The 21,830-nt window shown below is 37.7% G+C and overlaps 1 protein-coding gene across 1 annotated transcript in view; it reads left to right on the forward strand.

The window, feature by feature from the left end:
* LOC108447230 (transcription initiation factor TFIID subunit 4-like) overlaps nt 1-21,830 on the forward strand; it is a gene marked incomplete at its 5' end in the record, with an annotated part of 146,090 nt that overhangs the window by 62,001 nt on the left and 62,259 nt on the right. Inside the window, 3 exons of the mRNA XM_017736554.1 lie at nt 1,255-1,385; nt 3,347-3,472; nt 12,994-13,050. Coding sequence (XP_017592043.1) covers nt 1,255-1,385; nt 3,347-3,472; nt 12,994-13,050 — 314 coding nt within the window. The remainder of the gene's footprint in view (nt 1-1,254; nt 1,386-3,346; nt 3,473-12,993; nt 13,051-21,830) is intronic.

Here is a 21,830-nt window from a genome sequence, read left to right on the forward strand (position 1 = left end):
TCCCGGGGCCGCTCCCGGGGCCACCAGCGCCGGGACCCGGGCACGCGGCCCCGCCGCTCGCTTCTCCCACATCATCTTTTTAGACGTGGGATGGTTTCTCGCTCTCGAATTTAGCCAGGGAAAGGTAGGAACGCCTTGCAAAGCAAACACTTGCTCTTGTGCCTCCGAGGTCGTGTTTGTTCGGGGACCCCTACCCAGACGAGGATTCCTCTTGCAATTGGCTCTGCAGGAAGCACTTCTCAAAGTAGTTACAAATTTCCTGTATTGTTTTGCATAACCTTTAATGTGTCCCAATCAAACCACTTCTAAAAGCCTTGTGCTCATTCAATGGAAAACTGACTCAGTGTATTTATTCTTTTGTGGTGGGTCAACACCAATGGTCCATACAAAATGCAACTCTCAGGTTTTTTTCCTGTATAAAATACATATATTTCTGTGCGTGCACACAGGGAGTTTTCTATCCAGAAAACTGCCCTACTGGGACCACATATGTCTTTGTAGGACTGTAGTTTAAATTAGTACATGTATTCATATACCTACAAGTTTGTATCCAATACTTTGTAATTATGAATGATGAATTTAGGAGTCCTTAAGTGTTACCCATATTCATTTTTTTCTGTAGCTTGGATGTTTTTGAAATATATAAATGCATTAGACTGTAGACTATTTGCTTTTCTTATAAACTCAGCATGAAGTATCAAGTGTCCAAATAACTATGGGACAAGGAGACAACTGGTGTTTCTGAACAACACTTTTTAATATGACCTTATTTCTTTGCCTTCAATTAATAGGGTTTTTTTTTTTTTCCCCCTAAAGAATTTCTATTATCAGTACTATGCCAGTGGTGTAGGCTAAAGGATGCAACAGAATGCTTTGGGCTGCAGCCTCACGTGATTGACACTGAAATTCATCTGCGTTAATGCTTCTGAAAATAAAGGAATTGTTTCTTGTGTAGAACAACTGAGAACTCACATTGTCTCATACTCTGATATGCCTTGATTTAATATGTTCTTAAGTGCTTTCAAGTGTTAAAGAAATTCTCTGATTTCTCTTTCAAACTTGTAGAGTCACACCCTTTTCAAGGGGTCATGAATGTGTCACCAAAGCCACGTAAATACACTGTCGTGGATTTTTCTATCCAGGAAAACAAAGTTATGACATAAAGTCCTTTAGAACTTTCTTTGTGTTTTGGGTTGTTTTTTTTTTTCTATGGGGGGTAAGCTAATTCTGTTTTGTTTTGTTTTTTTGCTTTAGCTAAAAAACTAGGAATTACTGATGTGCCAGCTGAGGTCGTTACTTTTATTTCCCATGCGACACAGAACAGATTAAGAACAGTGATAGAAAAAGTGACAGTGATAACCCAGCACCGAATGGAGTCATACAAAGTAAGTGTGCCCAGGAAGGGTTTGTGTTCCAGAGCGCCGTGGGGCCGGCAGTGCTCAGCACAGCAATGTTCTGGTTCATGCTGCAAAGCGTCCCTCGGCTGCAGGTTTGTCTGCTCAGCAAACAGAGAGTGGTGGGATGGTGGATCTGCCTGCCAGCTCGTCTTCCTCCTCTCTGACGGAACTTGTTGTAGAATTGTTTCTGTCTTTCTGTGGTAAAGTGTCTGGCATGAAGCATGTGCTAAGCTATTTCTGCTCGTGGACTGTGACTAAGACTTGGTTCTTGGTAGCTCCTTTTTTTGTCCAGGGTATGCATGAGTTAGATCAAAATTGCTTTGGTATTTAGGAATCTATAGTAACTTTTCTGGATGTGAGAAATATTAGTATTTTACAAAAACTGCCAATATATTCCCTAGCAACTAAAGAATTCAACTGTAAATTCTTCACTGTACTTAAACATGGTTTTCTCTTTAAAAAGAACATTTAAAGGTAAAATGCTACTCTGATTCTTTTGTTAGTGATTGTATTCCTGAAGAAGATTGAAACAATTTTGATATCTTAAACCAGGGGAAATTTAAATAAGGATCTACAAACCAGTTTGAAATTCAAATGAATCAAACATTTTTATTGATATATTTGAAATGCCTTTTCCAGTAGAAGTAAGGTGCTTGTTAGATATTTTAGTTGTTAAACTGGTGTCAAAGTAAGATGGCAATAGCTAGTTGTGTGTTGTCTTAAGCTGTGTTTAGATTTCTTAAGCATATATATATATATACATTGAATAGCTCTGGTTTAGTTTGTTCCTTGGTTTTGTGGGGTACTTTTTTGTATTTCTGGAGTGGCAGTCTAGTCAAACAGCTCTGGACTGTGTCTTAGCCCACCTAGTTCCCAAACCTGAGTCATGGTTGGACTAATTCTATGTGATATTTGCAAAAATGATCATCTCTGGGGTCTGTTACTATAATCAACATCATTGTGATAGAAAAGTGGATTAAAAAATAAAGGCCACTCTTCCTGGTTATTACCTACACTTACATTTTTCATTGCAATTGATGTTTATATTCTACTGTATTGGATTAAAAGTAAAGTCTCATTGTTTCTTTTCAGTATTCTTTATCAGCTTCAGAAGTGTTAAATCCCTCCTTCCTTCTCTCTAGGATGGTGTCTGAGAAAAAACCAGTTTGCTTAGTCCATATTAAGCCAAAGAAGCATTTAAAATAATGTCTTAAAAGATCCTTAGGAGAAAAATAGTGTTGTCTCTGATTGAATTGTAGCATTGTGATTGTATTCCATATTTTTCTTGGTTAATGTTCTTCTTTGATTTCATAGCATTGTGGTCAGAAAGGAAAACACTAAAGTAGATAAATGGGATGCAAGTAATGTAACTTATTTTTCTGACTGACATTCTGAGTGTTCTTCATGTGGCTCATGCCATAAACTCTTCTGGTTGCTGTGTACTAGGAAAACTTGCATGCTCTTAGTTGTTATAAGCTTCTGTTTTGATGTAGTTACAGGCTTATTTTCAACTGAATTTTTAGCTTTAATGCTTTATAATGCTGCATCTTGAGAAAGTCTGTTACTAGTTCAAGGTTAGTACAAATGTAGGAATTACAGGTTATGAGCCTGGCTATAAAGTACATCTAGGATTATTCAGTAATGAAGTCAAGCATTTTAGATGTTTTCCATCATTAAGTCTGTTGGTTTTATTTTTTTAACTCTTTGATGTATGTGTTGCTGGCAAATCAATCCTTGCTTTTTAAAATTTGCTTAGATATTAATTAAATTATCAGATTCTCACTTCATTATTAACCATAGGCTGGCTTCATTCCTGAGCCTAAAAAATAATAATTTTCTTTTTATTATTAGTACAATGGAAAGGTTTTAATGTGTAACACCTAGAGTCTTCAAGTGCATGCTCTTGATAAAAGTGCCTGTTTTTCTAAAGGCCTGTCCCTGTTTTACAGGACGATGAATGGTACGAACAAGCCACAGATGTCCGATCACAGCTGAAGTTCTTTGAGCAGTTGGAGCGTTTAGAAAAGCAAAGGAAAGATGAACAAGAGAGGGAAATCTTGCTGAAGGCTGCTAAGGTATCACTTTTACTGTTTTTTTAACTACTTAACAATCCGTAGCCTTCAAACAGTTATTTAATTTTGTGATACCTGTTTCATAAACACATCTTGTTTCTTAAAACAAGAAAGGTACTGTTGTTGTGATATCACACCTTGTGGGTTGGGCTCTGGTCTGTGCTGACTCCAGACCCACCTGCCTGGGATGCCTCTGTGTTTTCAACCTACAGCTCTGAATTTGATGAGTTCTTGGGACTATAGGAGACAGTGGCTAGCACTCCCAAAATAATTCTGTGAAATAATTTTTACAATTGCCTTTGGAATTTAATGGATGCCAAGGGTTTCTGTGCCAGTGGAGAATCATGGCCTACACATCTCGTTTTTCAACAAATTCAATAAATTCTGATGGATTTTTTGGAGGCTTTTTAATTCTTAAGTTTTTAGACTTAGTTTTTAAACAGTTTTGTTCATTTGTTCATCTTCATTTAAATGTGTTCCAGTTGCTTCTCCATAACTGCATTATTTGATTGATTCATGCCTGTCTTCAGTTAACTGTCAGTACTTCAGGACTTGTTCCTTTCTAACTTTAATTCCAGAGACTGAGTGTTCATATGTGCAACAGAACAAACTCAGATAATATTGTTTCAAGAGCACATAGGTACAGATAAATCTCCTGCTTGTGACTGTAAATTTAATTATATATATCATATCTAATTGCAAATAAGTTTAGTTATCCCATTTTTAATTGTATTTGAATCTTCATTGAGTTATTTATTGTATATTCTGAAGAGATTACACAGAACAACTCAATGTTCCGTTGTAACACAGCCTCCTGATTTTATGCTATTAATGTTCACAATTTGAGAGATTTTTAAATAAAAAAACCAAAACCTAGCCTTGCTTATTTAGAAATCTATTTGTCAATTAAGCTACTTTAATCTGTCCTGTTTGTACTCTTAATTTATAATTGTTCACATTGTTAAATATTCCACAAATTTTTACACGACATAGATACTCTTTAAATGTTTTGACGAAAACATGTTTGCTGTTTTCATTCTTGATTCTTATTTATTAAAAATAAAGAAATGCTTATTTATTTTTTATCCTGTTTTCTGCATTCAGTGACTACATCTTGGTGAATCATTTTCTGTCTATCCTGCTGCTCATTAGTTATGTTGGTTGTTTCTGAAATGGACATTGAGAAAAATGCAGTACCTTATAGTCCTTAGTTCAGAAATGCTTCCCTGACTGCACAAAGGCTTATGCAGGCTGATGTGAGATTGGGTTAGAGGACCTCCTGGTGTTCCTTCCAACCTGAATTCCTTCATGAATTGATATTCTGTGGTTTGGGCAGGGTTTTTTTGTTGCTGTTTTAGTCTTGGATATTATGAAGTCCTGTGATGTCTAAATATAGGAAATAAATACATGGTCATCAAGTTTGATTCCTACAGATTACAGAAAGAGCAAATTATAGAATTGTGCAACAAAGAAATGTAAAAGAATCCCCTGACTGATTCGAAGGAATTACCTTATGTATAAATCAGCTTCATAACCAGGAGACAGCTAGGAAGAAATATATGGTATACTAAAAAAAATATATGAAGGTGAAAATTAAATGAAGGTGTTAAAAGTCCAAAACCAGACCACAGAGTAGCCATGGAAGAGCAGTGCTGATTTATCAGTGTTAATGTTTAGAGAGAGAAGTTGAAGACACTGTGGACTCCTTGGTTGTGTTTTAAGTGTAAATGCCAGTTTGGAAGTGAACTTCCTTTGTTCAGCTGGTGCTCCCCAGTCTGTTCTGATGGATGGATGGATGACCTATTGCAAGGCTTACATAGGATGTGGTTTGGCAAAATATGATCAGATTACAATTTTTTATTCTATACAATAGATTTTACATTATTTGTTGAGTTTTTTATTCTGAATTCCTATGTACTAATTCCTTACCCAGGATTTTGGTTTTCTCTGGTTTTTTTATGACTGAGCCTTGTTGTCTAAGGAGATGTCAGTCCTTGTGGGAAGGATGGAGTAATTGTAATGACACAGTAATTAAATGGACACAGTTAAAATCTGCCCCAGCTGCTTGGTGAAGTGGTACCCATCAGTACCCACTTCATGTCTGTCTGTGGCCTTGGTGATATTCGTGTCTGCAGAGGGGGGGGGAGATGCTTAAAACTGTCTCTGGAGACTCAAATATCCACCATGCAAAGGCGTTTTTCCCCCAGTCATGGCACCTTTGTCACCTTGACAGTGTTGTCTTTAAAATATAAAAATCTTTGGGGTTTAAAGTGAAATTTCTCTTTCTGTTTTCCCTGCTACAGATGCTTAAATCTAGAAATCATACTTATATTTATTTATAACTGCAACTTCCTAATGTGCCTTTTAGAGAAACAGTGTGATCTTTTATCCTGGAAGTGTTTTGACATGTTATTGTGCAGCATGTTTTTAACGTTACTGAGCAGAACCATTGTAGTGAAAGTTTCAAAGCTTCCTGCTAGTGGTGCCTCATCTACTGTCTCATATGGAAGAGCATAAACAGGTTGAACTTGCACAGTGAAAATTCTTTTTTAATTATTTTGGAGCCTTGTTAACAGCCAAAGTCCAGGTTTTGACAAAGAATAAGATTGTGAAGGAAATGTTTTGGGCATCGAAGCAGATGGTGTTAAATAATCTACTTAATAACAGGATAATCAATGGAGAAGGTAATAAAAAATGAAGGAATAGGTTGAAATCAAAGGGGGAGGCAGCATGAGCCTTCGGGAAGCCTTGAAACTGATTTGGTAATTTAGCATTACGGTTCAGTAAGGGGTTAAAAAAAAAAGTAAGTGATAGCCAACAAAAGTGTCAGGCGTGCAGGTTTTTGTTGTTCTGGGTGGTGGATGGGTTTCTTTAGGAGGAGAAATGACAATATTTGACACAAGTGTTCTCGTTGATCTGCAATCATAATTTCAGTTGTTGCATCAGGAAATGATTGCAAAATTTGTAAGCACTCAGATGGGCTTGATTTGGCTTCAGGAAATGTTTTTGGGAGAAGAAGCAACAAATCAGACGAGAAGGTAGAAGGAAAAAAAGAAGGAAAAAAAATACAATTTTTGGCATTCTTAGAAAAGTTGCTGAAGTTAGAATTAGCTGTGAAGCTACATGAGTGTCTTTGAAACAAAGGAGCAGTATTATTTAGCTTGTTATATGAGAGAATATTACAAAATCTTACATCCCAAACCTGGGAAATACTTGAGAAATAGAAACTTCATATCACAAGCTTAGGAGCATTGTGACAGATGTTCTCATTCCAGTGAGATATTTTGGGAGAAGACAAACTTGAAAGGAAAAACCATGCTATTCTATAGTGGCAATGCAACATAGAATTTCTTTTACATAAAAAATCTAAAATTGAAACTACTACTGCGCTGTTTCAGGAGCCAGAATGACCTCCTGCACCTCAGGGATCCTGCATCATGTTCCACAGCATTCCAGAGCTTTTCACACCATTTCAGAATATTCCACAACATTCCAAAATGTTCCACAACATTCCCATACCAGCCTTGAACATGTGGCCCAAAGCATTTCTCTAATTTACTTTCTAGTAATTATTTTTATTATAGAAGTGTTTAAAGGCATATTGGTCCCCAAACTGTGAGATCCAGTCACCTCCTGCTGCTGGAAGAGCTCCTGTCTCAAACACCCAGAAAATGTGATGTGTCAAAAGGGGAACCTGTACAGGGAGGGACTGAGCTGCCTTGGTTGTCACTGATTTTGGGTTTTCTTCCTGACATGAGCATCACAGGTGGGAAAAAAAATGGCACAAGGAGGGACCATCTTGTGTGTAAACATGTATGTAGAGCACAATCTCTTTAAAAGAAATATTTGGGAGAGTCAACTCTTGGCCCTGGTTTGTTTTGCCAGTAAGAGCCACTGGCTGTTGTTGCCAAGTGTGTGCAGAACCAGACATCCTCTGCATCGGCCTTTGGGGATGGTACAGGCAGTACTGAGGAGAGCTAAGGAGAGTCTTAAGGCTGCAGAAAGGTCAAAAGCCAGACTAAAATCACTGGAGGAATTTACCTTTACATTTGACATGGTGTGTCTCATGTGGAGTTTCTAAAAAAAAAGAAGATCCAACAAAAAAACAAACCCAAACCCAACAAAGCAGTGGTCTTATTATAGTAAATCTGTGTTCTTGCTGCTTTCATAGCTATTTCCAAAACCTGGAAAATGCAGGTGGTGTCTGTCAAGTTGAATGAAGTTCTGGTTCTGGGCTAATAATGGAAATATTTCTGGCAGCAGCAGGAGTAGGAGGTTGTAGCTGATTTGTTGTTGTTTTGTTGGGTTTATTTTTGAATTGTTTTTAGAGAGAGTGGTGACAGTAAAGAGTTACAGTATGGAGTTGTCCTGGCTCTCAGAAAATGAATGAATTGTACTTCTATGGTATAATCTATGATAAAATGGATCACATTAAAATTAGTGTGTTAATTAATCTGCTCTAATTGGCTGAATGCATGTATATTTTATTATAAAATAAATGCTGAAATTTAATTTCCAATATATGCATTCAATTAGTCTGTTATTTTGAGTGTTATGTATTAGTAGCACAAGTCTTTCAAGTTCTGGGATCTTAGGTACAACTATTGCAAGAGTAAGATGTGTTCTGTAAAAGGAAAATTCACATAAGTAAATGGAAAATTACGTTTAGACTTGTTTGTAAAGTTAATTAGCATTTATGGATGATAGTGATTTTTATAGTGCTATAGGCTGAAGGGCTTTTTTATTGGAGAGATCATTGAAATTTGGTGCTCCAGATTTCCTTCCACACGTGTGCTGTGATGACTTGAAGGGGCTGCTCCCTGAGTCCGAGATGAGTTCAGCTGTCATTCCAATTAAATCCTTTCCCTTTCTTCTGAGAGCAGTGAATTCAGTGCAGCCTCCTGTCTGCATGTGCACTTGGAACTCACTTCTGATGAGAGGAGAGCAAAATGGGAATTACTGTGTTGAGATAATTTTCTGAATTTTTAGGCATTTGTTACTGCAATTTTAATGATTTTAGTATAAATCATTTTTCAGACCTGCGCTTTTGCATTCCACCTCACCATGATCGTAACACTGAGCAGCGTTTTACCCTCAGCTATGATGCTTTTAACTTTCACTTTTTATTAACAAAGCTAATGTGAAAGCAAAGTGTTTCATGTTGCCAATTTAATTTCTTTAATTAAAAGTGAAAGTTATAAGCTGGTACAGCCGTGGGTGAAGTTCTAATGTCATCAATGGGGAAAAATAGGTTTAAAATTGAAACTGTTGGCACAGCAGTGGCTCTCAATAGTACAGCACCTGCAGTTGTGACTCCTTATTTAATGAAAAAAAATGAATTTGAGGTATTAAAGACCCCGAGTGTTTATATTGGTAAGGGGCAGTAGTGCCTTAGCTGGGGTCAGACGTAGCTAAATGCAGGAGAGACCCTGTGAGACATTTCCCAACACAGGTGTAACAAGCCAAGACTTCAAAATCCTTACAAATCCAAACAGAAAACTTCTTTTTGTTAGTGGATCAAAAATTCAGCACCAGTGCAACTTTAACGTTAATAATCAAGCAAAGTATTGAATGATTATGATAATAAAACACAACAGAAGTATTATTAGTCTGTCCATCTGCACAGATGCAGAGTGTGCTCCAATTTAAAAAAAATGGTGCGTGTATTTAAGTATTATGTGGGTTATAGATATCCTTATAAGTTTTAAGATACTCCTGCTTTCTAATTTCAGACAATTCTATGAGATCTGCAATACCCTTAAAACTACACTGTTCCATGTGTAATTGGATGTCTCTTTTTGTGGCCTCCTGCCTTAACACAAGCCAGGGGAAGAGCTGAGGTTTGGAACATTAGGGAGTTTGCTGACATGTAAATGAAGCCCCTTATTTCTGTTGTTTTGAATACACACATTTAACATACACTGCTTTTCATACTTTGGAAGTCCAATATTTCCATAGACCTAATGTGATCTATGCAGTTTTCAGTTTCCAGATAAAGAGCTCTCTAACACAAAGCACTTTAGTTCTTCACAATTAAAATCTGTCTGGTCTAATAAAAATAGCTGGTGTTTGGGAGAGATGTTAACAAACCTGGTTTGCTGAATATGTTCTCAGTAGGAGACAGCATTTAATGCATTTAAAAGTATGTTATCTGCTTAGGATCAGTCCTGGATTTCTTTAAAATTACTATGGGAAGCTTGCTTACTTCTAAAGGTGTTTATTCATCAACGGGAAAATCCATTACATAAATGCAGCCTGCTTTATTTACAGATCTAGACACGATGAACAGGGAGTGGAAGGCAAAGGAATTGTGATAAACTCCTTCAAAGTATTTGATTTGGTGGGTTCTCTGATTAGTGGGTGCTCTCAAAGCTTTAGAGGAAGGAGACACTGGTGCATTAAAAGATATTGGAAAAGCATGTTTCACAAAACAGGTGAAGTGCTGCATATTAAGATTAGGATATTAGAAAGGAGAAAGGAAGAGAAAACACAAAATATGAATTAACTTGAAGAAAAAAGTTAAACTGCAATTTAAAAAAGCTAGGAATGATTAGTCAGGAGCTTGACAAAAGTAAGTGTAAAATACTAAAATGATTGCTTGGTGATGGTGACATGTTGATGCCTTGATGGGCGATGTAGAAAAGCACTACAAGAGCTATGCAGCAGCAAAATTGTGCAAACTCTTCAGAGGAAGGGAAAGATGTTCACGTGTGGAGTGGAGTGTAAAGGGAATCCAGTGACATTTCTAAAGCTTATTTAGGCACCTCTCTTAAGCTTGACATTTGCATTTGCTTATATTTGCTTTAATCTGTGTTGCATGAGCATTGGTGAAGCCTTTTATAATTATATTAGATCATGAAGTGAAGAATTAATGAAATAGTTGATGTTTATACTTGTCCTTTAATACATTTTAGCCTCCATATGCTGCTGATTTTATTTCTGAAGCTTTCCTTTTAAAAAAATCTGTTAAAATTTATCTGAACTCAAAACGAAATTAAATTCCTTAAATTTTTTAGTAGTAATGATACATCCAGTGTAAAGTTGGAATTCTGCTTGTTTGAAACAAGAACTAGCCTGGATTCTTTGGAAAGGCTATTTGGCATGGACTCAAGCAATAACTACAAATCATTGCATTATTCTAAATGTTAAAGTAGTTCTATCTTCACCTTCAATCTGGGTTATATATGGAACTTCACCTGGTATTTTAGATCTTCATTTTTGAAACAAGGTTACTGTATTTGATATTGTTCAGGAGCTGAGTACCTGTTTTCACCTCTTCAATCCTTTTTATCATTTATTTATTGTGAACAAGCTGGAGGTTTACACAGAGCAGATGATTGCTTTTGCATGTTGCAGTTATCCTGAACTCCAGATCTACTTTAATTTGGTCAGTTTGGGGGGGGGGGGGGGGGAGAAAAAGCCTCAACTTTTAAATGTGTTACTTTACTCTGTAGCACTTTCAGAGTTTTTCCTTCACTTCTGGAGCCCAGGAAATTGCAATGTTACTTTGCATCTGTTGCTTTAATTTTTCTTACAATGTCCCCAAACACAATGTACATCTGGTGTGTTTTCCAGGATTCTATCATTTCCTTGTAGAAAGTTAGTAACAATATTAGAAGTCTCAGCTGGATTCTCCTAGGACACTCTGCTTTCTCCTAAAGCTGACGTGCTTTTAACTTGTACTTTGCATTTGGCAAATGTTTCAGCTTCATACAGTAGTATAACAATACTTTATGTTTCTGTACTGCTTTCACTGTGAGATTCACAAGGCAATAGAAGTTCATTGTACATTTATAAATTTATCATCAAAACCCATGCAAAGGCTAAATATGCTTTTCCGTGTATAATTCTGGAGAAGGTGAGGCTCCAATGGTTGAACTGTCACTGCAAAATGGCAGCAAGGACCTTGTTCAGCTCAGTTCATAAATACTGACCTGAGCCCATCTCCTAGAAAAGCGGGTTTTGTTAGTTTGGTTTTTAACCTAATAGGTATAAATATAATCAAGTTCTTAGTAATTGCTGTGCTGATTAGAAACCCGGCTCTCCGGCAGACCCACATATTTCATGAAATACCTTTTTGTCCTTTGAACATTAACTAGGTCAGATTATCTACATTTTTCTTTTTGTCTGACCACAGCAGTTAGAAGAACCTCAGCCTGTGTTAAGGTGGAGTTTCTTCCTTGGCTGGCACAACTACAACACGAGAGCCTGATTTGGTCATTGGCTATCTCAGATTTTGATTTGTCATTCCTTTGCTGCAGACACTGTCCTGTCCAACAACCTCTTGTGCCAACAGACACAAAAGCACTTGTAGATGGTGTTGGAAGGTGAAGCTGATGTGCACAGTGGAAGAGTTAAGCACATCTAAAAATCTCATTGTTTGATGTCACCATGTGTTATCAGCACTGTTTTATATGTGTGCTATAGTAGCTGAAAAAAACCAGTCCCAGTTCAGAAAAAACCAACCAAACCCACAAAAAACTCACAAAAACTAACAGGAGAAAAGATAGGGAATTCTGTGCCATTGGTGCCCTGTCTGCCAAATCACAGCCAAGGCACTCTCCAGGCCCTTTTAAGTGTAAGCCCTTAAAACCTGTCTAACTTTGGTTTTCTTAACGGATTTTTGGCTTCTGACCAGAATATGGTGTGAAAAATTTAAACACCAGAAAAGAATCTGAGACTATGTAAGTTTGCAAACTAATATTCTTTCTAGTTTCAGGTCTGCCTTCAGCATAGCAATAACCAGAGAATGGATAGATAGGAGAGGGCACAGGTATTCCTTTAGGAGTTGTGTAAGTGGTATCACTTTAAATCTCAAAGAAATACTGAAGTAGAACTACTTCATCTCTCAGGTGTCAGGAACAACAGTTTTCCACAGGTGTCACAAGTTTTATTGCAGCTTCTTACAACTTTTTATGCAACCTTTGCTGAATGCTGACCTATCACATGTTTGTAAAAGTATAATGTGTGTATTATCTGCCTCCTGGATTTTGAATTCCATCAGTCTGAAAATGTGTAGTGAGCACAGATATAAAGATTTACCTTTTGGGAGGGCAACTTTATAATGATTTTCTCCACGTTCTCTACCAAGAGCTAAATACAAGCTTAGTTGCGAACAGTAAATTTTAAAATATGTGACTGTAAGGACATAAATTAAAAATTTAAGATAACTGGAAGGGTGTCACTTCTGCTCTTGGATGCTTGAATTTGTTTGTATTAAATAATTGAAATTTAAACCTGTATGGAAACTTTCACATTGACAAAAACATGATTGGGTTGGTTTTTTGGTTTTGTTTTGTTTTTTAATTCGAATCTAGACTACATCTCATTTACGACTGAACATTTAACAGTCTTTTGGGTGGGGCTCATGGGTTTGAAATTGCACTTCTATCAATTTAAGTGTCCCATGTTTGATACTTTGTATCCTGTTCCTATTTCTTTGCTATTTTTTAACTTACTGCAACAGATGAGGGGTTCTTAAACCATCTGTTAACCTTTTCTCCCCATTTTTTTTAAACATGTAGAGTCGCTCAAGGCAAGAAGACCCAGAGCAAGCTAGACTGAAACAAAAAGCAAAGGAGGTAAGCAGAGCTAGAGATCATTACACTTGACATTTCAAGGCTTGAACATATTAATTTTTTATGCCTTGCTACTTGTATATCGTTAATAAAAATCTGACTAAAAACTTTTTAGGATGTATTTGTTGCTTTGCCTTTGATCTTAATGTTTGCAAACTAATACATTAATACATGTGAAGCCTAAGGAGATTTTATAAGAGAATATTTCCATACATTACATTTTCATTTCCATTTTAGGTAGCTGTAGCTTTTGTTGGGTTGTTGATGACAGCAGCTCTAGATTTTGGTGGAAAATGTATGCCTTTGTCTTTTTGTGAAATGTCACTTTCTTAGAAATGTGCTACTTAACAATTTTGTTCTGGTAACATTCTTTCAAGTAATGTAATTGCCAATCATTTTCTCTACCCTGTGATTCAGTGGACTATTTACTCATTTGTCTAAATTACAATAATCTAAAAAATATCAAATAATTTCCGATGAAGTTGTGATATGTTACTCTAAGAGTACCTTAATTTGCTATAAATGAGTGACTGTCCTTTGCTTAAGGCATCTCATGGTTTAGGATTGGGTTGCAATTTAAATCAGTTAGAAAGATTAAAATATCCATCAGTTGAAAGCAATTTCAGCAAAATGATGCCATTCCTTTCAGGCAGCTTGTTTGGATATACACATTAGCAGGTAATAATTATGCACTGGAAGGTAAGATGTACAGAAAAATGCATATAGCAAGTTCTTTTGTATTGACCTGTTCTTCCTGTTTCGTTTCCCTCTTGGCAGTATTCTGTAGTCCCGTTAGCTACACCGACTTTATATATATAACAGTCAAAAAAATCCAAATACATGGATGAGTTTTGTCTTCATTTCATTATGTGATTATGTAGTAAGACTTGATGAAATGAATTCTTGTAAACATTAGACCAGGCCTTAGTGTTTCCAGAGCTGGATTTGTCAAGCAAGCATTGAAATGAAATAGAGTAATCAAGTTATTTGGCAGGAAAAGAGGCAGGATTTTAATAGTACTTGGGTTTTGTATGTAGCCAGTGTATGCAAAGGAAGAATCCAGATTTTTGAGAGTAATTGATGGCAGGCAGAAAGGGCTGTTGGGCTGAGAACTGAAGCTGCCGTGCTGCTGGAAGTGAACAGAGCTGGGGTTAAATGCATTGCTGCTGCATCGGTACTGGCTTTCCTGGGGATTCTTTCTCGGCCACTGGAAACCTGAGGACGTGAAAGTAAAAGACAGGGATAGTAAACCCACACTTTCCAGTAGTCAGAGCGAGACAGCTGTTCTTTACTAGCGGCGAGACAGCCCCGCGCTGCCGCAGGGCCGCGGTGTGGCCGGGCCGGCCCTGGCTGCGCGGAGCGCTGCGGCCCCCGCGGGCCGGCACTGAGCGCGGTCACATCTAACGCTGGGCAGCGGGTTACGCGTGGGTAGAGCACACTGGTGTGAGACTGAACGCCTGGCTTTGGCTGAGGCAGTGCAGAAGGAGCTCCTCAGCCTGAGTGCTGCACCCTCTGCTTTTGGTCGCTGGCCCTGCCTGCTCTCCCGGCCATCTCAGGAAAGCGCATCAATTGCTGGCACCACGCCTCTCTCTGAAGTTGAATTTCATTCTGCATGTTTGAAACCATAAGAAATGTCTCTGGTTTTAGTGATCAGGGTTCTAAAGCTCTAAAGACTTTAACTTAAAATATTGAAATTTAGTTAGTAAAAACATTTTCTTTTGCAAAGGGGAGTGTGGCGTGGTATTGACAAGATGATATTTTAATATTGTTGGTATTTTTTTCTGTGTTGGATACTGGATATATGCTGATGTCTCAAATGATATTGACACTGCCAAAATAAGAAAATAACCCATTTTATAGTATAACAGGTTGGTTAGAAAAACTGTCTTTGGCATAACTTTGTCATTTGAAATTAAAAGTTTTGAATCAATACCAACAAAAATGTAAAAAATTTCAAAACTTCACTGCCAGCTGGGCTACTCTTAATGTGCTTATCACCCATAGCTCAGAGAGAAAGTGTGTTTCTTCTAGGTTTTGTATAAGCTAATGAATAAAATACTGTCAGCTTCAATAATAAGCTGGATTTGAAGCTGTGATTCCTTGATTTCTGTGTCTTGAATATTGCCTGAAGACCTTTGTTGAATATTGTTGAAGACCTGACATTCTTGTGGCCTATAGTAAAGTGGCCATTAGGTAGTGTTTTAAAAAGCACAAAGAGGGCACCTAAGAAACCTGCAGCTCTTCTAGCTTGTGTTGCTTGTTTAATGATGTGATTGTCAGATAGCTTGTTTTTTCATCCCAGCAAAACAGCTGATAATATTGTTATGTTCTGAAAATACTTGTTTCGGACTTCAGTCAGTTTGAACAGTGACGCTACTGACAAAAGTCAGAGGGAGAAAGTGAAGTACCAAGAGAAGTCATTCAAAGTCTTAAAGAAAGTCTTCTAAATCTTTCCTTAAAAGGAAAGAACTATTCAAAACATTGAAAGAACTCTAGAAAGTGCTGTCTTGGAATGCAAAATAAAGGTACCAGTACAAGGATAATAGGATGAAGAGGAAAGAAAGAAGACTAGCAAAGGGTATTTGTTCCAAAACATTCTCCTTCATGAATATTTTGAAGACTTCATTCTGTAATGCTCTGTTTTCCTTCCTAATTTAAGAAGAAAAAAAGATTAGCTCAATTTCTTTCATAGAATGTCTACCAGTAGAAAGTTTGCTTCTTGCTTCTTAGTGTCATGAAGACAATGTAAGTGGAATCCTTTGAACACATTTTAAAATTATTTGGTTAGGTGAAGATAATGTTTTTTCTCTGTAATTCCATCTTGATCCATTTATTAGCCAGTCTTCAAACCACTCTGCATATTGCTTAAACCAAATTGACATAAATCAAGTTTAAACTGCATTTAAATACTTACCCAAACAAAGGGAAGGCTCATCTACACATGGTCTTATTGCAGAGCCAGGTTTCATTCACACCCAGACTATCACTGTTTTTGTTAAGTCAGTGCAAACCCACTCTGATTTCAGTGTGAGTCACTTATTTTGCTTTTGTATTAACCTGTTTCAAATGGACTTGAGTGAAAGCAGTAGCAGAATATGCCTGTGGAGGATTATATTGCTCAAAACTCTCCATTTGCTTTCACACTTCTAAGTTGGGGCAGCCTTTTTTCAGTGGACAGCATATGATTGTTTGGTAAGTCTATTTAATAAGCTACTGAAAAATATTTTCCATTGAGACTATTTCAGGGAAAAATGATGCTTTTCAGCTATTACTTATTGCATTGCTTTGCAACATAAATTCTGAAATGTTTGACTTGGTACAAATTAATGTGACAAATAGCATCATTTGTGAGCAGTGTCTGTTTTGTTGGAAATTATATAGCTTTCCTACTTATTTTTTCTAATTAGTGGTTTGAATTAACTTTTTAATTAATTTTTGTAATTAATAATAAGCAGGGAATACCCTGCATAAGTAGGGTATCATAAGGAGTGGAGTTTTCCATTTTAGACAACACATAGTTAAATTTTTTCAGACTGCTGTTTTAGAGAGTGATTAGAAAATCAATGGAACTATAAGTTTTACTAAACTAACTGTGATAAGCTTCAATGAACAAAGCATGACTAAAGCTTTTAAAATCAAGTTTTAGGAAATGCACTGATTTATGTAGTCTGGAAGTCACAAATGTAAGTTAAAGAAATTATGAGTTCTCTAATTTCCATTAAAAGGCTTCATTAAATAGAGCATAAAACAGGCCATATAACTGATAGCAGGAATAGATCAAGATTAGGAATATCTGAGTCAACACCCAGTAATTAATAATAGAAATGGTGTAAGGAAAGGCAGGCAAGGTAAGATCCTCAACATCCTTTCTGTCAGGGATATTCTACAGATCAGGGTCTGTTGCCTAAAAAATGTTTTAATTTAAAAGTTAAGTAGCTGAGCTTCATCCTGAAAGATTAACTTGGTTCAAATTTTTGTGTCATCACCAACCAAGAATATTGCATAATAATGAAAACTTAAACCAGACACCATAAATGTCTGGGCATGTATCCAGGCCCTAGATCAGGTTAGATAACACTCAGTGGAATCTGTTCTCAGGTGTGCTCATCAGCCATGAAAGGGAAGTCTCTGGCCTTGGGATGCTAGGGAAGGCACAAGACAGCCCTTTGTGTGCCCTTGTCAGCAGAGCTGGCCCAGCTTCCTGGGGATGGATCAGGTCCTTTATCATGATGGAAGGGGCTTGTGAGTGCTACCCTGGCCAGGAGCTTTGGGAGTGCTCGGTTCTTGTGGAAGCAGAGCAGACACAGGCTTTCCCATCTCCCAGAAGGAGCTGTGTCCAGGGCAGCCTTGTGGTAACCATGGCCTTGGGTGCTGCCATCCCCCACATCTGCAGTGTCCTCTGGAACAAGAGCCTTGTTGGGCTGAGATTGACTTTTTGAACTGGGAATTTTCTGAATTATATGCAGTAAACTACGTGGACTGTTAGCAGTTGGAGTTCTAGAGGAAGCTGTAGGATCCTTCTCTTTAAAACAATGAAGTATGTACCTCATATGATGTATATGTTACGTGGTTCTAACATTGCCTTAGAGGTTTTAAATCCCCCAGAAGAACTTATAGCAGAATTACTGAAACTCCAGCATCATATACTTAGGGATTACAATAGGAAAACAGTTTTACACTAAATAATTTCTTGTCACCACACTAGTATTTATGTATCAACTCAGTAGGAGTGGTTTCTTACAACTATTTAAATGATAGTTTACTGAAGTTATCATAATTACTGAAAATGAAAAGCAAATGAAAATTGTTTTGTTTGGAAAGTTAATTTATTCACCTTTTCACCAAAGCCGAAGTCCTTAAAGATTGTACTACTAATGTAGTGTCTCAGTGATGAGAAGTCTAAGTAAGTTTTCTATTTTGTCATGCCTGACATAAAAATATTGATTCAAAAGCAACACTCTTATCTTAAACTGGTTTCTTATAACACAGTCCACTGAGAAATAGGGCACTTGAATGGGAATAAATTTAAATTTTCACTTAGCTCTCTAACCCATCTGAGTGTCAGTAGGTCGAAAGAAGGAAAAGCTGTGAATGTGATGCCTGAAGTAATGACGAAGCAGTGTTTCAGCAACACTGATTCCTCAGAACAGAGTTATTTCATGAATAGTTTTCTGCATCAGGCTACCAGTGCTACAGCTGTGATGCAGAAGGAATGTGAGCATTTTTGTCAACACATGTAGAAAGTCAGATAACAGTCACTTTTTCATACTCTCCCTGTACCACAGGTCTGCTGTTTGTACCCAGAAAAATGCTTTGACCATTCCTGCCCAGTTTAAGCTCATGCAGCACTGCCCTGGATTTGGTTTTAGAGTACAAGGTTTTTCTGAAGTTATAAAGTTTTTGCAATGACCTAAAATGTTAGTAATTAAACTTGCATCTCAAGAGGAGTGGTCCTATCTGACCAGTCAGAATACTCTCCTGGACATCCTGCTGCATTATCAAATCTACTGCTTGTGTTAGCTGTGTTTTTTTCCTTTCAGCAGCTATTACTTTAGATGCATAAGTATATTACGATAACAGTCCCAAATTCTGATGACTGAAGTTGGTTATAAAACTTACAGTCAAGGCAAGAAGAGGAATGGCATTACATTTGCTGCTGAGGAAACAAGATAATCTATAACCAGTAATAAGTTTATTGCATATGGATTTGGTGTGTAGGTCTTCCAGATTTCCTGTGTTTCCAAGGATGAGGTACTGCCCTGCAATGAATTCTACAAGTCCTGAAGATCTTTGGTCAATAGCAATCTTACTATTCAGTAGAATTTCTTGCATATATCTTTGTAAAATTGAAGCTGATGAAAATTCCAGCCTGTTCTCCTGGGCTTTGAGCAGAAGTGGTCGCAAGGTGTCTGACTGAAGTTGAAGCGTGGTGTCACCCTTGCTGTACAGAGAGTCAGAAACTGGATAATTGACAGAAAAATGCCAGGAGATCAGCGGAATGACCATGGTATCTTCCAGCTGAGTCAAATTATTTATTCCTGCCTAGGTAAAATGTATATTAATTAGAGCTGAGTCAAGGGCTGGGGGTTTTTTTGTCTTTTCTCTAACCCAAGCTTGACCCAAGCTTACCTTATTAGTCTACCAGAAATCTAAATTAAATCCAGTGCTGTCCAACATAATAATTCCCTTCTACAAAATCAATTTGGTGGCATTCCATAATGATGCATTATTCCAGCATACACATACTGCCCAGCTCTTGTTTAGTTAACATGAATGCTTATTTTTCATGACTGATGAAAACTGTTGGGTTTAGCATTCTTAAAGGGAAATGCTGGTTTACTGATAGATGAGCTAAATACACAGCCATTGTTAAGTAACAAGCTATTTTTATACCCCCATCTTTATAGTATAAAGTAAGAACACTCCTTTATCTTTGTTTATGCTTGCTACCGAGAAAACAAATTCTTAGAACTTGGTTTACACCAATGTGAGTGTGAGAAGGATCCATGTATTGCATCCCTGTTTTGTTCCCCACTAAGGCCTGTGTCAGATCTGTGAGGCTTTGTATGGGAGGTGTTTTATTATCAGGACAAATGAGGTTGCATAGCTTGGAGAGCAGGGGCTTATGCAAAACAAAATGGGACAGTGAGTATGGGATTGTTCAGCCTGGAGAAAAGAAGCTTCAGGTTGGCCTAATTGTGACCTTCCAGTACCTGGAGGAGCTGACAGGAAAGATGGAGAGACTATTGACAAGGGCCAGGAGCAACAGGAAAAGGGGGAATGGTTTCACACTGACAGAGAGTAGGTTTAGATTAGGTATTAGTAAAAAACTCTCCCCTGTGAGGGTGGGGAGGCCCTGGCACAGGTTGCCCAGAGAAGCTGGGGCTGCCCCATCCCTGGAAGTGTCCAAGGCAAGGTTGGACAGGGCTTGGAGCAACCTGGGATAGTGGAAGGTGTCCTGCCCATTGAATGAGAGGATCTTTAAGTTCCCTTCCAAGCCAAACCATTCTGGGGCTCTGTGGGTATAACAAGAGAAAGGAACAAGAAAGCAAGCTGTCTAGTCAAGCATTGTTCCTTGTTTAGCTGATGTCTCAGGGAGTATTTGAAAGGTATCAGCCTTCAAATTAACCCAGCAGCAGTGTAATTTTCTTAGATTTTGTATGATAAGTGTATTTGTCCTGGTGCAATCTGCTGTTCAAGACTAAAGCAGCTATTCATAACCAATGAAATACAGTGATTTTCTTGCCTTGTTACCAAAAGGGTTCCCATTTAGTGCTCTGAGAATGGGGGGCATGAAACGACCAAGAGCTGTATAAACCCGTAAAAGTTGGTTTTTCTTTTTGTGATTATTTCTTGTTTTCTCACATTCCCTAACAAAATTTTAAGTAACTGCGTACTCTCAATTTTCAAGTAAAACTAGTGAGGAGGACTCAAGACTCATTTTCAAAACAGAGTTTAGTTCTGGTGTGAAATATATCTGGGTTGTGTTTGAACAGTTCCAAAAGAACAGTACCTGTTACAAAGTCTGCTCTACCTAATGGATTTCGTTGTTTTAAAGCAGAAAGGTGGTAGGGAAGGAGTTGTCTCTGTCACCTTCCAGAGCACACACACACACGATGGAATCCTGCCTAACACAAGGTTGTTGCAACATGTAGCCTCCTGTTATACAGCAATAGGGCTGCTTAAAGGTGAATTTCCAGAACTTGGCTTTAGAATGGTAAAAGCTTTTTGCAAAGAATTTCTGAAGCTGCATGTGACTTTGCCTTTCTGAATTTCACCAAAATACTCCAGCAGGAACTTCCTCTTGTAAAACGAATTTTTTCAGATCTCCTGTAGTTTTCCTTCCATGTCTGTAGTAATAACCAGTGCTACTGCTTTTTTTGATTTTGAACAAGTGGAGGGTGGCAGCCCCGTTTTTAATCCCTTTTGGACTTGGTGGAGAGATAAGGGAGCTATTCTTTTCCATGTATGGTGTGTAAGATTTGTGATATGGGTGGTTTGAGTTTGCCTGTCTTGGGTACTGACAATTGCATCCAGAGGTTCCAGAAGAGGCAGTGAGGAATGCATTCAATGGTACTTCCTTTTCTGAAAGATTTTTTTTTTCAATTTTATATATCTAAATATAAACACACATCTATCTCTCTCTCCCCCCTCTGTCTATATATAAATATATATATCAGATCAGTTTGTGCAAGGGAGAGGTCAAGACTGAATTTCTAGTTCTCCTTTTGCTTCAGTGGTGTTCTGTCTAAATATGGGTCTTCCTCAGGTAAAAACAACCTTGTTAAACACAATTTATCACACTGGCATAGACGGGGGAAAAAAGAAGAAAATTCTTTGGGAGCAAGCTGTGAATGTGGAAAAATCACATAACTGTTTTATCGGAACGCTGCAACAGATTTACTTTCCTGATGATTTGGCTGACTAACAGCACTTTAGAATATGATTGCCTGTTTAATAAGTAGAGGGCAGCAAATGTCAGCTGTGTCTGCTTGTCAGAAACTGAGGAGGTTGCTTGGACAACAACATAAATTATTATTTAGATGATTTGGTCCCGTAGTTAAGCCTGCTGTACTCTACAGCAGCTTGCGAGGGGAGGTCAAGGTGTATTTAGGCTTCAGCCTGCAGGGCAAGTTTTCCCGCATCCCCTCTATGCGCATTGGTTTCTTACTCCAAAACAAACCTGAATGAGGGCTTTAATTCTGCTGCTGTGCTAACGTGTTTGTAAGCCCTGTTTGGCAGCCTCGAGCGCCCGAGGCAGCCACAGCTGCCCGCTTTCATCT

Source organism: Corvus brachyrhynchos, unplaced genomic scaffold (genome assembly GCF_000691975.1).
Source record: "Corvus brachyrhynchos isolate BGI_N302 unplaced genomic scaffold, ASM69197v1 scaffold66, whole genome shotgun sequence".
NCBI classification, from domain to species: domain Eukaryota; kingdom Metazoa; phylum Chordata; class Aves; order Passeriformes; family Corvidae; genus Corvus; species Corvus brachyrhynchos.